Source organism: Pestalotiopsis fici (genome assembly GCF_000516985.1).
Source record: "Pestalotiopsis fici W106-1 unplaced genomic scaffold PFICI_Scf_2, whole genome shotgun sequence".
NCBI classification, from domain to species: Eukaryota; Fungi; Ascomycota; class Sordariomycetes; order Amphisphaeriales; family Sporocadaceae; genus Pestalotiopsis; species Pestalotiopsis fici.
Genome location: NW_006917092.1, coordinates 5709997 through 5725412, shown reverse-complemented (window position 1 = coordinate 5725412; position 15416 = coordinate 5709997). Strand labels below are relative to the sequence as shown.

General features: G+C 42.7%; 5 protein-coding genes across 5 annotated transcripts; 2 read left to right on the top strand and 3 right to left on the bottom strand.

The window, feature by feature from the left end:
* Positions 1-4233: 4233 nt before the first annotated feature.
* On the top strand, positions 4234-5403 carry PFICI_03892 (uncharacterized protein; the record flags this gene model as incomplete). Its single annotated transcript, XM_007832473.1, has 4 exons — positions 4234-4691; positions 4745-4913; positions 4970-5240; positions 5300-5403. 4 exons carry the CDS (start codon positions 4234-4236, stop codon positions 5401-5403), a joined length of 1002 nt encoding a protein of 333 aa, XP_007830664.1.
* Positions 5404-5866: 463 nt separating this feature from the next.
* PFICI_03891 (uncharacterized protein) lies at positions 5867-7300 on the bottom strand (the record flags this gene model as incomplete). The annotated part of the gene is made up of 1 exon (XM_007832472.1): positions 5867-7300. One exon carries the CDS (start codon positions 7298-7300, stop codon positions 5867-5869), a length of 1434 nt encoding a protein of 477 aa, XP_007830663.1.
* Positions 7301-7794: 494 nt separating this feature from the next.
* On the top strand, positions 7795-8892 carry PFICI_03890 (uncharacterized protein; the record flags this gene model as incomplete). Its single annotated transcript, XM_007832471.1, has 1 exon — positions 7795-8892. One exon carries the CDS (start codon positions 7795-7797, stop codon positions 8890-8892), a length of 1098 nt encoding a protein of 365 aa, XP_007830662.1.
* Positions 8893-9105: 213 nt separating this feature from the next.
* Positions 9106-11450, bottom strand: PFICI_03889 (uncharacterized protein; the record flags this gene model as incomplete). Its single annotated transcript, XM_007832470.1, has 3 exons — positions 9106-9491; positions 9570-10967; positions 11027-11450. The coding sequence occupies 3 exons, from the start codon at positions 11448-11450 to the stop codon at positions 9106-9108; spliced, it is 2208 nt and encodes a 735-aa protein (XP_007830661.1).
* A 535-nt stretch (positions 11451-11985) lies between these two features.
* On the bottom strand, positions 11986-14195 carry PFICI_03888 (uncharacterized protein; the record flags this gene model as incomplete). The annotated part of the gene is made up of 6 exons (XM_007832469.1): positions 11986-12195; positions 12297-12590; positions 12655-12742; positions 12798-13618; positions 13677-14020; positions 14135-14195. The coding sequence occupies 6 exons, from the start codon at positions 14193-14195 to the stop codon at positions 11986-11988; spliced, it is 1818 nt and encodes a 605-aa protein (XP_007830660.1).
* Between the last annotated feature and the right edge of the window lie 1221 nt (positions 14196-15416).

Genomic DNA, 15416 nt, shown 5'->3' with positions numbered 1-15416 from the left:
AATTTTGCTATAATCGCGATTAAAATGCGAAATAATTTTTTAGCTAATATAACCGCGTAAATTTCCTAATTTTAGGATTTCGCCTATTAATTACCGTAAACGATAAATTTTGCTTTATATTTTTAAAATTTCCCGTATTTATCGAATTTATATATATATATATTTATATATAATTAAAGATTTATTTACTTTTTATTTATAAATCCTTTTTATTAATTTTAGTTTAAAATTATATATTTTTATAATTTTATAAATAATTAGCTTTTATTTAAAAAAATAATTTGCTAAATAAATAATAATATAATTTATAATATTATTTAAAAAAAGCTAGGATTTCCGCTTTATAAATTTTTACCTTTTAACGAAAAAAGCGTTTTAGTTTCGCTTTATTATTTTAATTATTGCTTTATCCTGCTTTAGGAATAGCTTTATAATTAGCTAAAAAAATTATTTGCTATAGGATTATTTTAGGTCCTTTTTTTAATAGCGCCGTATTTTTAATTATAATCGCTTTTATATTATATGTTAATAAAGCTAATAAAAATATTTATAATAAAGTTTAAAAGGCAAATTTCGCGGTAATAAAAAGGTATTATTTTTTTTTATTTAGCGCTGCTTTTTTATTTTTTTAGTTATTATTTTTTTTTTAATTATTTTAATTATCGCTTAATAAAATATTTTTTGCGGCGGTTTTTTTACTTTTTAGTTTTTATAAAATCTCGTTTTTAAATATTGCGTAATTAGTTACGAAATCGGCGATAAGCTAAATATTAGCATTTAAAAACTCGTTTTTAAATATATTTTATTTTTTATTATATAATTTTTTTTCGTTTATAATTATATTTTTTATATTAATTAATTTATTCCGATTAAAAATCTAAATTTTATAAATATTAAATAATTTATATCCGATTAAATATCCTATTTATATTTTAGGTATTAATCGCTATAAACGGCCAAATTTTTATTATATCGTTAGCGTTATTATATACGCTTTATATCCGAATATTTTAAAATAAATTTAATTAAGCTTATAGCTCGGATTTAAGACTTTTTTTATTTTCGCAATTGCTTTATAAAATTTTATATATAATATATATTATCGGGAATTATAATTCGGTATACGATTATATAGGTATACCGCGGTTTTACCGATTTTAGGCTAAAATTAATAAAAGAATTTTGCGCCGGTGCGTATTATACGTTTTTTTTTAATTATACCCTTTAAGCGTTTAATAGCTTTATTTTAGGCTTATATATATAATGCTAAAGGTTTAAATTTAATATATTTATTTTTAAAATATTTTCCGATTACTTATTTAATTTTGGTAATTTTATTATTATATTCGATAATTTTAATTTTAATATTATATTAAGTTTTTATTATGCTTAAAAACGATCGGAAAGCGTTAATTAATATAATAGCAATTTTTTCCGTAAAATAATAATTTTATATATATTCCGTTTGCCGATAAATAATTAATATTTAAAATATATAATTTTCGATTTTTTTAATATAATTATAAAAATTTATAGCTAATCGTTCGCTATAATTTTCGTTAATTAGCCGTAGCGCTTGCCGTAATTAGCGCTTAATTTTTATAAATACGCAAACTTTATATTTTATTATAATTAGTCCTTTAATTTTTACCTTTTAAAATAAATAAATAAGGTATTTAAAAGCTGCCGGGCCTAGGTATCCTATTTTATAATATTATCGTATAACTTTTTTAATTAATAATAGCTTTTTTATTTATATTATATATTTTTTCCGGTAAATAATAAATAACGCTAAAGGTAATTTATAAAATCTATATTTAAAAATATATTATTTATATTAGTTTTAAAATATATTAATTAAAAATTTATTTTTTTTGCGTAATATTATAAAATTATTTTTATTATTTTAATAATATCCTTATTTTTATAATTAACGGAATAATATTAATATAATTAGCAATCTAGGTTAATAAGCTATATTATTTAATAATAATATTTTAAATCCGAATTATATAATTATTATATTATATTTATAAATAAATAATTTCCGGTCGCCTAATTAAATAAAATTATAATTAAAAATTTGCCTATAATTAATAAGCTTTATTTTTATATTTATAATTAAAATCGTTATCGCTAAATTTAAAATAATTAAATAGCGTAAAAAGTAGTTTTTTATAAATATTATAAAATTACTTTATATATTTATTATTAATTATCTATTTTATTAATCCGTATTAATCGGGAGCGATTTTTCCTTAATTATTCGTAATATACTAATTCGGCTAATTTTAATCCTTTTTATATTACGAACCTGCTTTTATAAATTAAAGTTTTTTTTAAAGGCTTTATTTATTCGTATTTATATTTTATTTTTAAAAACGAAATTTAAATAGGCTTTTTTTAAAAATACGTAAAAATATAAATTAAAGGCGTAAAAAAGGTAGTAAATAAGGTATTTAATATTTTTTTATTTTTTATTATAAGTAATTCGTTTATTTTTTTTTTACGTAAATTAGCCGTATTTAATTAAAAAAATATTTAATTTTTAATAAAATAAACGTTTTTATTTTATCCGTTTTAAAGCTATTTATTAGCTTTATTAGCGTAAATTGCGAAAGCGCTTTTTTTAATTTTTGGCCTAATCGGCTATTAAATACTTAAGCTTTTACGAAAATTATTATTTATTACCCGATATTTTAAATTTTTATTTAAAATACTTTATTTTTTATAAATTTAATAAAAGGCGGCTTATTATAATATAATTAAAATAACGGTATTTAGGAAATTTATAACTTAAACCGAATTATTTTATATTTTAATTATTTGCTTTATTTAGGCTTTCGCTATAATTATTTTTTATTTATTAATTTAATTTATAGCTTTTTTTAATATTTTTAAAGGCTTAAAAGCTTCGAAATATTATTTTTTTGCTTTTTTTTATTATTTAAAGCTAATTTGCTATAGCAAGCCCTAAAATTTTCGTATTATTTATACAAAAGCTTATTAATTAAATAGCATATAAAAAAAAAGTCTAAAAAAATCGTAATAATTATTTATTTCGTAATTTTTTTAATCGCCGTATATTATTTAGCGTATATAGCCTTTTTTATTTTATAATAATTATAATCGAAGTTAAATAATTTTTAACTTTTTTTAGTAAAATCCGTTATTATTTATTTTTCGTTTTTTTTATTTTAAATATTCGGATTATCGCTTTCGTTTATAGCTTTAAAGGTTACTACCGCGGTTTTTATATATTTAATCTTTTTAATATCCGGTTTAATTAAAATTTTAATTAAAATCGTTTTATTTTTAAAATAATTAGTTAATCCGGTAATTTATGCTTAAATCTAAAACGTATATTCCTAATTATTCTAATCGGAAGTTATTTTTAACGATACCGTTAGGCCGATTCCGGCTTTTTTCGTAATTATTATTTTCGTAGCTTCGGCGAAAGCACTAAAACTTTTAATTATTAATTAAAATAATATTTTCCTATTAAAGTTTAAATTAATTTAATATTAATATTAATTATATAATATATTAATCTATATTTTACGCCTTTTAGTTTTAATAAAATATACGCTTATTTAGGTGGCCCCGGCTAATCCCCGGGAGGTCCCGTATATCTATCTGGACTCCATGGTGTTGATCCGTGTGCTCAAGCACACCCCAGTGTATGGGAACCATAACCCACCATCTGACAACAATAATCGAATCGAGCTCCATGTCAACTACAAGATTGTGTTGGCAATGGAACGCCCTGCCAAGACCTCGCTCATCCACGTAGATATATAGTCTACCGGGAGATGGAAAACCTCAGGCCCACGATAATAGCTCATGTTTCACGAACTCTGCCAACTTGCATTGGTGGCAGACGACGACTGCAAGCTCACGGCCAACATGGGCGTTAGCGCCGGCGAGCACTTCGCCGGCCAAAGTCGCACTGACTAGGCCGTTCTTTTATTTCCCAGGGCTGTGGATCATACGATCAAACCGCGATTGCGCCCGCCCCCACCTCGGGAGTGAACGCCTATAGTGGTATGCAGATGAGAATTGGGCCCGACCCGACAGCAAGCATGGGCATCCCGAACCTCTTTGTGAGATATCTCCCAGTCCACGGGCTTTGAAGACTTTTGCATATATTCAAGAAATGTAATAGTGTAAAACCTTGGGTGTTTCTTCTCTCGTACCATTTCTTTCCCCCCACCAGCAAGCAAGCAAGCAAGCATGGCACACCAATTCGTTGTTCTTGGAGCCGGAGTGACAGGGCTTTCTACTGCTCTAGAGTTGAAGAATCGCCATCCGAATAGCAGTGTAATCATTGCCGCGCAGTACTTCCCGGGGGACCGACACCCCACCTACGCTTCTCCCGTCGCAGGCGCAAATTGGCTTTCTGTCGCTCTCGACAGTGGGCGTCAGGAGACATGGGACGAGATCACTTTCCAGAGATTGACCAAACTCGCTCGGCAGTCGCAGGAAACAGGCGTAGAGCGAATGGAAATACGAGCCATCTATGATCGAGAGCCCAAGGATGCCGATGTTTTAAGTGTTGCGACCGGCAAAATCTGGTACGAACAGCTGGTCGGAGGCCTGCGAAGGCTATCTGAAGACGCTTTACCAGCTGGAGCTGTGTTTGGCTATGATACAGATACTTTTGTGATTAATACCCAAATATATCTTCCATGGTATGTTGGTTTCCTAGCTGGCTGTCCTAAGTCGATTAATAAATCGTTTCTAGGTTACAAACCACCTCGCGCAAAGCAAATATTCAAATGCACCGTCGAATCTATAGTGATATCCAAGAGCTCTTTTCTGATTATCCCAGTGCTAGCGCGTACTTTAATTGTACAGGCCTTGGTTCAGCGGGGCTGAAAGGTGTCCAAGATGCCAATGTCTACCCTACAAAAGTTGGCCGCAACCGTCACCATCTGAATCCAAACTCACTAATCTGACTTGCTTCTAGGGCCAGGTCCTCCTTGTAGAGTCCCCCAAGGTCCCTTTAAAGCGAATGTATTTCCGCTCGCCGCGGAGGGTTGATAACGACACCACCTATGTGTTCCCCCGTGGACCACATGGCGGAGTCGTTCTCGGTGGCTGCCGCCTGGACAATTCATGGAGCGGAGATATTGACCCTCATCTGGCAGAGGATATAAAGAAGCGTTGCTGTGAATTGGCTCCAGAACTTGGGCGGCCGGATGATCTCAAGGTCCTGTATCATGCCGTTGGGCTACGACGTTAGTTAATTGCTGATGATATATCTTACCATTGGGCTACGAGCTAAGTACCGTTGCAGCAAGCCGTGTCGGAGGCGCACGCATCGAACGTCAAGTGATCAATGGCAAACAGGTGATACACAATTATGGAGCGGGCGGAGCAGGATATCAAGCATCTTGGTGAGTCCATCCGCATTCGTCCAGCGTCCACTGGCGAAGCAGCAGAAACGCAGACTAATGGTTACGGAAGGGGAATGGCTTGTGAGGCGGTTGATTGCTTCCAATCTATGGCCAGGCTATGAATTTGCTCCTATACATTGCGGACCATGTGTCAAGATCATGGGAATACGGCCTGTTGATCGCGCATATGTAAATTCTTTTCTTTCCAGAATAAAATGACTTTACACTAGGCATTCCACCAAACTTCTGCATAGTTTGTTGCAATGCCATGATCGATACAAAATACTGCGCTACTTGAATTCAGCCTCCCTGCGATGGGTACTAGTAAAATCATGCCACGCACTTCTATCTTGCAACCTTGGCACCTCTGGCAAGGCTTTTAAAAACCAATTAATCATTGTACTAGCACTAATCATACCAGGTGGTCTTGCATGGTTTTAAAAACGTAAAGTCATCATGTGAGAGATTCATTCATAGTGCCAGCCCCTAGCCATCTTCTGCGCATTGACATTCGCTCTTGCTCTCATCCCAGCAATCGCGGTTCGAGCATCCCTCTTCACCTTTTCCTCATCCATTGTCACCAACTGCCCGGCCCGAACAACGACTTCTCCATCAATGACAACAATGTCTACATCTCTACCCGAAAGGCTGTGCACTACTAGAGTAGAAGGCGGCATGCCTCCTTTGGCAGACTCTGATGGGCTGTAGGGTGCAGCATGCAACCCGTCATGGTTGAGGACGACAAAATCGGCCTTTTTGCCAGTCTCGAGGCTGCCAATTTCTTTCTCCAGTCCCAGAGCTTTTGCAGCGTTAATGGTGGCCATTTCGAGTACTTGCTCGGCTGGCAAGGCTTTCGAGTTTGTATTTACGGCTTTGTGAAGGATACCCGCCAAATGCATGTCACGGAAGAGATCGTGGCCATTGTTGCAGGGCGCGCCGTCCGTCCCAAGACACACATTTATACCCTCTTCTAACATTCGCTGGATGGGAGCGATTCCGTCGGCAAGCTTGGCGTTACTCGTCGGGTTGTGGGCGACAGAGGTCCCCGTCTCGCGCAGAATTCCAAAGTCCTGCTCAGCGAGGTGGACCATGTGACCGATTACAACATGCGGCCCAGTCGAGTTCACATTCCGCAAGAATTCGGCGGGAGACGCTTTGTAGTGTTTTGCAATCAGGTGGCAGTCGTCGGGGGCCTCGGCGCAGTGTACGGTAAGTCTGATGTTGTGGTCTTTGCAAGCGGTGCCGACCGCTTGGAAACCCGCTTCATCTTGCCCTCGAGGAGTCTCAGACGCCATCCATACGCTCACACGGTCGTTGTATGACCCGTGGTATTGCTCGTGCGCCAGCTTTGCAGCTTCAATGGTCATTTGCCCAGCATTTCCGTCGCGATCATCGCGTATACCAGCGGAAGGATCGCTTCTGGGTACCTTGACCAGTTTGCCCAGACAGGCCCGGATACCTGACTGCCCGACAGCATCCACGATTCTGGAGAATTCATTGTCTGGAGAACTTGGTAACATGGGTTCCAGGAAACACGTTGTTCCTGTTTTCATCATCTCCGCAACTGCAAGTTTGGCGGCCACGGCGCCGTCATCGGCCCGAAAGGAGACCTCGAGGGGCCAGATGGCGCATGATGCCCACTCGTGCAACTCCAGATCTTCGCAAAGTCCTCTCATGATGGATTGGATGAGATGCACATGGCTGTTGATTAGGCCGGGTATCACGATACGCTGGTCGAGGTCAACTTGCAGCACGTCGTCTGGCAAATCGCGTTGCAACTCGAGAGTTTTTCCCACTGCTGCTATGCGCCCGTCCTTGACCAGTAAGGCCCCATCAAGGATGATTCGCTTAAGCTTATCGACTGTGATGACTGTAGCATTGTAGTATAGCTGCGACAGCATGGTGTCTGGGGGGCGTTTGTTGCTAGTCCTGTCGGAGCTGGTGGCTGATCTTGGTGAGTCGTGAGGGGTGAGCAGGCCGAGGTTTAAACCAGCGCATTGCAAGTTGGAAGACAAAATTTTGAAATGGTATAGACGACATCATGATAAGACATCCTCGCATTGTTTCCACACTCCGGTTCAGAGCTCCAACTTTAGATTGGTCAAAAGCGAGCGGGAGGCCAGTGGCCGTCGGCATGAACCCAAATCAACGGCGACGGCGACGGCAAACACCGGAGCTAGCCGAAGACCAACTAAGACGCCTACATTACATACCTAACCTAGTAGCTAGTATGTATTGTTATACCGGCTCGATAAGTCCATTGTGAATACCAGACTATGGTAGAAGGCAGCCAGATATAATGCTCATACTGCAAACTGTAGGACGAAACCCATAGGTGCATATCAAAAGGTTCACAGCAAGTAAGACTGCCACGCCGCACCCAGAGTCCTTGACAATGACAAACACAAACCAACGCCCAAAGCGCCCGTTGAGGGTTGCAGCTGCACAGCTAGGGCCCATCCACCTCGCAGACTCAAGAGAGTCGGTCCTACAGCGCATGTTCCGCCTCCTCGATCAGGCATCAGCAAGCCGTGTTCAAGTCGTCGCCTTCCCCGAGTTGGCATTCACTACTTTCTTCCCTCGCCATCTTATGGATCATACCGAGCTTGAAGCATACTTTGACCTCGATGATCCCCAAAACGGAGGCCTGCGTCAATCACCAGGCATCAAGCCGCTGTTCGACCATGCTCGGGACCTAGGCATTGACGTTTATGTGGGATATGCCGAAAAGGCTCCGACGGGAGACGGTTTTGGCTACTACAATTCGAGCGTCTACTATTCTGCTCGCAGCGACCGGATTGTTCAAAAGTATCGCAAAGTCCATCTCCCTGGTGTAGTGGAGCCGTTCAAACAACCTGGCGCAACGCAGCAGCTGGAGAAGCGCTATTTTTCAAACGGGGACCTGGGCTTTCCTGCATTCCGAGCGCCAGGCTTGCTGCCAAATGCCGCCAAAACGGCAGCCGGTCCCGGTGAAGCTATCCCGCTCGAGGGCTCGGGGGATGCCATCTTTGGTATGCTCATCTGCAACGACAGGCGCTGGGCCGAGGGCTGGAGATCATATGGTTTACAGGGGGCCGAGCTTGTATTCTGTGGTTACAATACGACGGCATATGCGCCGCAATTACTGGGCACTAGCGAGGACATTGATCGGAAAACAGCCGAGGAGGAGGTGCTTTTTCATCACAAGCTTTCCTGCCAGGGCAACAGTTACATGAATGCGTGTTTCAGTGTCAATGTTGCAAAGTGCGGCCTAGAAGATGGGCACTCTCTTATCTCGGGCACCATTATCGTCCACCCGAACGGGCATATTCTTGCCGAGGCAAGCACCAAGGAGGATGAGTTGGTGATTGCGAACATTGATCTAGGCGACTGCCGACGAGGAAAGGAGAAGACATTTGCCTTTGCAAAGCACAGAAGGCCAGATCAGTACCGAATGATAACAGACTATACTGGTGTTGTGGAACCAAAAATGCTTGCGGCGGACGGGATTTAGACAGTAGTTTCCCCTCATCTTCTAAGATGTTGCGAACGACTATGATATTGGTCATATCGAGGAGTTGAGTGTGGGATTCTTCTGTCATATAGCGCGGACGATATACGCCGCAGACCACCAGCAATGGCTCAATAGATGTAGCTCCTCAATACACCTCTCTCGTACCTCAACATGCTCAACAGGATCAGCTAGCTCTTCCATGAGCTCCTTCGTCTACGTCTTGTCCCTTCTATTGGCCCAGGTGGGATGCTCAAAGTGAGTGCTCTGTGCCCTTCTCCATTCCGTCAATAGCGCATCAACACGCCGTAGACTGGAATCAATAAGACCTTTATTGTTGGCCGCTCCTCGCGTTGCTAAACGCAAGGTCCATCGCCATCTCTGGGCGAGGTTTTGCAAGCGAGCGTGTACGGCCGATAATTGAGCGCCGCTTGAACTTTCCAAAGGTCTGTCGTTAGCATCCAATTGGCCCAGAGACCGCGCATCCGGGTCAGCTCCTTGAGGCGCTGATGTTTGGTTTGCCTGCCAACTGTCGGTAGGGGATGTGATTAGACAACACTGTAACAATAACGTTGAAGCAAGCGCAAAATTATGCTTAGACCCTAGTATAAACAATGTGAGTACTAATCGAAAAAAGCATGAAAAGTCGACGGATAAATAAATCAGGTGGCTAGACATACACCCAGGCCAGAAAGCATCCCATTCTGTCGTGTTGAAATTCCCGACAAACCGAATCAAGCTTTCCAGTGCAACAATGGCACCGTCAAGAGTAGCAGACACAGACTGCGGGGTGATTTTTGAGGAATTGAGACTGCCCATGCTGAGACCGGCGATAGCAGAGTGCAGGCGTTTCATTGAGATCGGCCGCATCAAAGCTCGAAAAATCGTTAGTTGCGCAGTGAAAAAAGCAACCCCCAACGAAGCATTTCCGTTCAGATCTGGACTTGATGAATCATCCATCATCCAACTGCCACTCTGCTGCTCTGTCTGGAGCGTTTCTGGAAGCGAGTTATGCCAGTCCTTCAATCTCAGTCGAAGTGCTCGGGCAACTTGGAGAGAATTGCCAAAGTCGTCCATGGCGCGCGTTGTAGAATTCAGCGTGAAGAAGGCTTCGATAATGTCATTTAATATGATCGTCAGTTCCGCAAGCAGCTTGAAGTACATTGATGGTTCTTCGTTATGGCCAGGATCATCAATGAGATCCGAACGATCCAGAGGCGGGACTGTCCAGGTTGCCTTGGATATGTGGCTTGGCATGCCCTGACCCAGAGCTGTCCATTTCTCAGTGATCCAGACTGCCCACCATAATCGCTTCCGTAGGCGCCTCTCCCACCCTGTGAGGGCTGTCCAGCTCGATGAATCGTCATTGAGGCCAAGAATCTGCGCCAAAGATACCATTTGACCACATTGTGACCAGATGGAAGCATCCCCTATGGGAGCTTGTTTATCACGGTGACGATGTAAGAGAAGCAGCTGAGTCTGTAGAGTCACGATTGAAGGGTTCCCCAAATCTCTCGCAAGTGCATCCGACGCAATATCGTAGAGCTCGCTCGATGTGGGAAGCCTTGAGGATTCAACACAGAGGGCATCATCGTAGAGCACAAATGGTATTGCTGTTGCACATATGGCACTAAGCAGACCCAGAGGTATGAGAGATACGCCTTCTTCCTCGGCTGGAAACTGAAGACGGCTGATTATCGGTTGATAAGGATGGACAAACCTAAAAAACAATGCAACCAGCCCCGATGCAGTAATATCATCGATTTTTTGCTCAAATGAATGCCGCAGGGTATTTTCAGTAAGACTGGTGCTAACCGTGGAGCTGATGCTACGGCTCATGGTGAAGACCGCAGGCGGTAAGATTTCACAATCAGCTCCATTGAGCGGGCGCGTGCGATGGTATTCTATCGCGGCAAAATGAGAAACCGATGTGTTGTCGGTGTTGTAGGAGCGGTAGGCCAATAGAAATGGGTCGAGATCTCCAGAAGGACCGACATATCTCTTGGCTGTACTGGTCCAGTCATGACGACTTTTGGGATCAACAGTAGGGTGCTCCAGATCTTGAGAACCCGATGTACCTAGTAGAAGAAAATAAGACGCTGTGAAGCAGAACAGATCTCCGAGACGGGGTAATCACCAGTAGCGGATTGTCCAATACCAGAGCCTGGGGAGGCGGAGGAAGCAGAGTGTGGGCCTGGTCTGAGGAAGCTTGCGGGTCCGGGCAGGAGGTTCTGCTCGAGGTCAAAGGTCTGTAGGAAACTAGTGAGCATATCGTTATCGTCCTCATACTGTGACCAGCCCATGTCTGCAGCAATGCCGGCTTCGGGATGAATTGTGGCCGCTGACGAGCTGCCCGCCGTTGTGCCGGGCGCACCCTCTGTACCAACATGACGCCGTTTTCGAGGTTTCGTTGCCTCATTGAAGGTGCATTCTTGGGACTTGTCCAGGCAAAGTTGGCAAGGGGGCTCTTTCTCGATCTTGCAAGCAACCTTGCGCGAACGACAAAAGTCGCACGGCCTGTTGCGGCGAGAACGCGGTTTGCGCGCACCGTTACGGTCCATCGCCTACAAAGACGGCGCTGTATGCTCGCCTATCCGTACCCAGAGTAGTAGATAAGGTAGCCAAGATTGTAAGTGAATAAGAAGAGTTGGCCGTCGGCTGTCCGAAACAACGCTAATGATATTGTCTATCTCTCTATTTCTACACCTTGCAGGCGTAACTGGGTGGTCCCGGCTAATCATCGGGCGCCTGCATTGGCACTTATACTGCCGAGTTCGGTGATATAAATATTTACGAAGGTCGGGGCTGTTGATACTAGTTTTGAGCTTATAAATTGCAGGTGTTACGAATATGAACCATCGTGAGAATAAATAAAGGGTAGCAGTTGAAAACCCCATGTTATTAGACGAGTGGGTTGGAATTAAATTATCAGAATGCAAAGAACTTGACAACCGTTGGAAAGATTGTATCCATTCTGCTATGGTGTCCACTATTCATGTTGGATTGCTTCCCCACAATTGGTAACCATGTACGATATAACACCACCGACCAAGCTGAATAGGTATAGTCTTTAGAACCAATTTTACGCAAATTGCCCTAAATGAGCCCAAGGTCTTGAATGATGAGGTCAGCAGCCTTCTCCCCAATCGTCAAGGCAGTATTGTTGGTATTTGCCGAAACATTACGCGGGGCAATGCTGAGGTCCGCAATCTTCAACCCTTTGACGCCGTACACGTTGAGCCTTTCGTCAACCACACCGAGCTGTTCCTCACGAGGCGCCATCTTGCAAGTTCCAAGGCCATGCCACTGGAATGGTTTATAGTCAGCATCTGCTTATATCCTATAATGGATATCAAAGCTTTCTGTGTGACTACTGCGCCAAGGGTGGGTCCACGGACTAAACTTACACAAGTGGTGATATTCTTCCGAATGTAGTCACCGATAGCAGCGTCATCCTCCTCAGTGTATCCAATCAAAGTTCTATTGTTGGTCGGGACAGCAGGTGCAAAGGTGGCGCTTGATCCTGTCGGATAGGCCGGTTGATGGCCTTCAACCTCACCTTTGTAAATGTTCATGCGTCGTGCCACTTCGCGCTGCTTTTTGAACAACCATATGTGTGTTTTCAGATCAATCTCAGCATGGTCTGCAAGAAATCCTGTTTCAAAACCAAGAGCGTCATCCATCGCTGGTCCGGTGATATGCTTTCGCAGATTGTCAGTAAGCCTAGAGCATAGTGTGTTGGTCATCGGACTGGTGGGTAAATACAATGTGGCCTCTCGAGTATGGATAAGAATTGTAGCATCCCAAGGAGAAATAAACTCCCTCTGGGAATGTTGCTGGGTTGTCGAGGAGTCTACTCAAATCAGTAACAAGTAAGAACATGGGCAATCTTCAGAAATATCACCCACCCTGTCGACAAGATCACAGTCCCTAGAGGCTTTGACGGAAGGTCCTTGAAATCTTTGTCCCACGCATTTTGAAAGTCTTGTCCGAGGGAAGCAACTTCTGTCTCGGTTGGCCTGATCTTGGACGATGCATCAAAGCCGTTCCAACCAAGAATCGGACTTTGACTCATCAACAACGACCCAATGGCCGTGGCAGGGTCACGGAATGCAATATCACTTGTTTCCTCCATCGCCATGCTGGACATGTAATGATAGGAGATGACTTGATGGTCTTGATACCCATTTCCTACACCAGGCACATCTGCCACGACTGGTACTCCAGCATTCTCCAAGATTTTCGTATCCCCCACTCCCGAACGTTCCAGGATGGGAGGGTTGCCCAATGTGCCGCATGAAAGAACAACAAATTGCCTAGCATTGACCCGGCGTGGGGGCTGTGATGCAGCCTCCTTTGAGAATGCGGGATTTGCTCTATATTCGACACCAAGGGCTCGGTTGGTGGTGGTATCGAAAAGGACCTTGGTCACCTGCGACTCGAGAAGGACCTCCAGGTTATCGTGACGACCATCCTGGATTCTTGGGTGTAGATAGGCATGTGCGACATCTTGTCGTGTACCATCTGCGCTTGCATACTTGAGGCAATGCGATACTCCAGTGCTCGAGTCAAGATCCTGCAAGTCTTTGTTTTCTGAGTAGCCCAATTGATTCATAGAGGAAATAAAATTTCGCTCTGCTCCATTCTGGCGATAGGGACCACTGGAAACATGAATTGGGCCATTGTGTCCGTGGTGCTCCTTGAGTCCGTCGCCGTGGTATGTCTCTACCTAATAGGAGCCTGTCAGCCGTGCTCCCGCAAGAAACACACAAGAAAGTCTCGCATACCTTGTTGATGTATGGAATCAAATCATTGGAGGACCAGCCTCTTGACTTCCATGCATCGTAGTCATTGGCTTGTGGTCGCGTATACATGGACAGATTAATCGAACTACCCCCACCGAGAACGCCACCAGCAGCAACGTAGATACCACGATTACCGAGTTGAGCTTCATTCTTCCCGATGTAGTATATGGTCGTCCCAGTTTGTGGCGCCAAGTGTGCGCGCCAGAGCAGGGGGTGAGTAACCAGAGGGTTGTTCTGATTGTTGGGCCCATGCTCTATGACTAAAATTGAAAGATTCGGATCTGCATCTGCTAGCCTTGACGCCACAATGCACCCAGACGTTCCACCTAGAAGTTATGGATGCAAAATTAGCCTCCCGAAAATGGAAAAAAGAATTCATGCATGGTTCATTGTGAGGGTTGATCATGGCGTTCGTGCAGTGCAATTGCTATTCCACATACCTCCAGCGATGATGATATCAACTTCTTGGACACTCTCTGGCAACACTGTGTAGAGCCCCATTGTGTATTTTTCTTGGGGAGCAGGGCTAATGGTGGTATCGTTAAATTGGCGGCTGCAGGGAAGAGTTCAATTGTTTTAAGTGTGGTGAGTACACTCACTTGCTGAGCAAGACGGTCACGTCTGATTGGTCTCAAGAGACAAGTTCGTTCTTATCATCGTTTGCAATAAACCAAAGTCGAATGTTATTGCGCCGTACCATATAACCACTATTAGGCTAGTTCCTAGTCCGGAGCTTCACATTTTGTTCAGCTAGTGCAGTGGTTTGGTGCGTCAAATGTAACAAAGTTCGTGCATATCAAAAGGGTAGCCAAGTATGCAGTTGGCTTGACTTGCATACTCGCCGGGTGGGTCCCCACCCTTGATGATTCCTCGGGCTGCAGATCATCACATATAAGTTGGCGGGTTGATAGCCAACCGAACACCTGCATGTCTGATGATGGAATACGGCTACCATTCACAATATTGCGTTGTTACGATGTCGCCGATGTGCAGATCCGCAGAGCCGTCCAGCTCAAGCATATCCGGCGCTAGAAGTCTCGCCCCCCCACCTTGCAGCGAGCAGACCCAGTCCAACTAAGGCTACAGCTCATTCCTGCACAAAATGCAGTACCGTCACATAGGTGCTTCCAAAATTGATAATGTCCCTCAGCAGGCTGTGGAAAATGTGGTCGTTGGTTATTCTATCGTAGAACCCCCAGGGGATTTTCAATCCAAACCAGTGTGTATTTGATTGACCTCACTTCCCTGCAAAGGCATGCAAGACAACGGTCTCAAACCGTCAAAATGCGGTATTGTGCGCTCACAACATCGCGCACAATGAGCCAGGGGCTGGGAATCAAAACCACGGAATTCAATGACTATAAACTAACGAAGTTTAGATGAGCAAACCGATCCGGAAGAGAAAGCACGACTCTTCGTCAAACAACGAGCATCTGGATTTTTGACGTGGTGCCCCCTCACAACGAAATAAGATCTTGCAGCTTTATCAATTTTGCACACAATGTACAAACCAGTAAATGGTTGGTGAGAAAGGTATCAATAACACCACTCTTATGCAAAATTGTGAGTGCCAAGTTAAATGCATACATAGTACCTCATGGCATGCGTAAAAGCGCTGCGCCGCATCTGCTGGAAACGCACCTTCCCAATCAGAGGCACACCTACAAGGGTGTCGAGGCATGAATGAGACAATTGAACCCATGTCCCGCATGTGGCTTATGC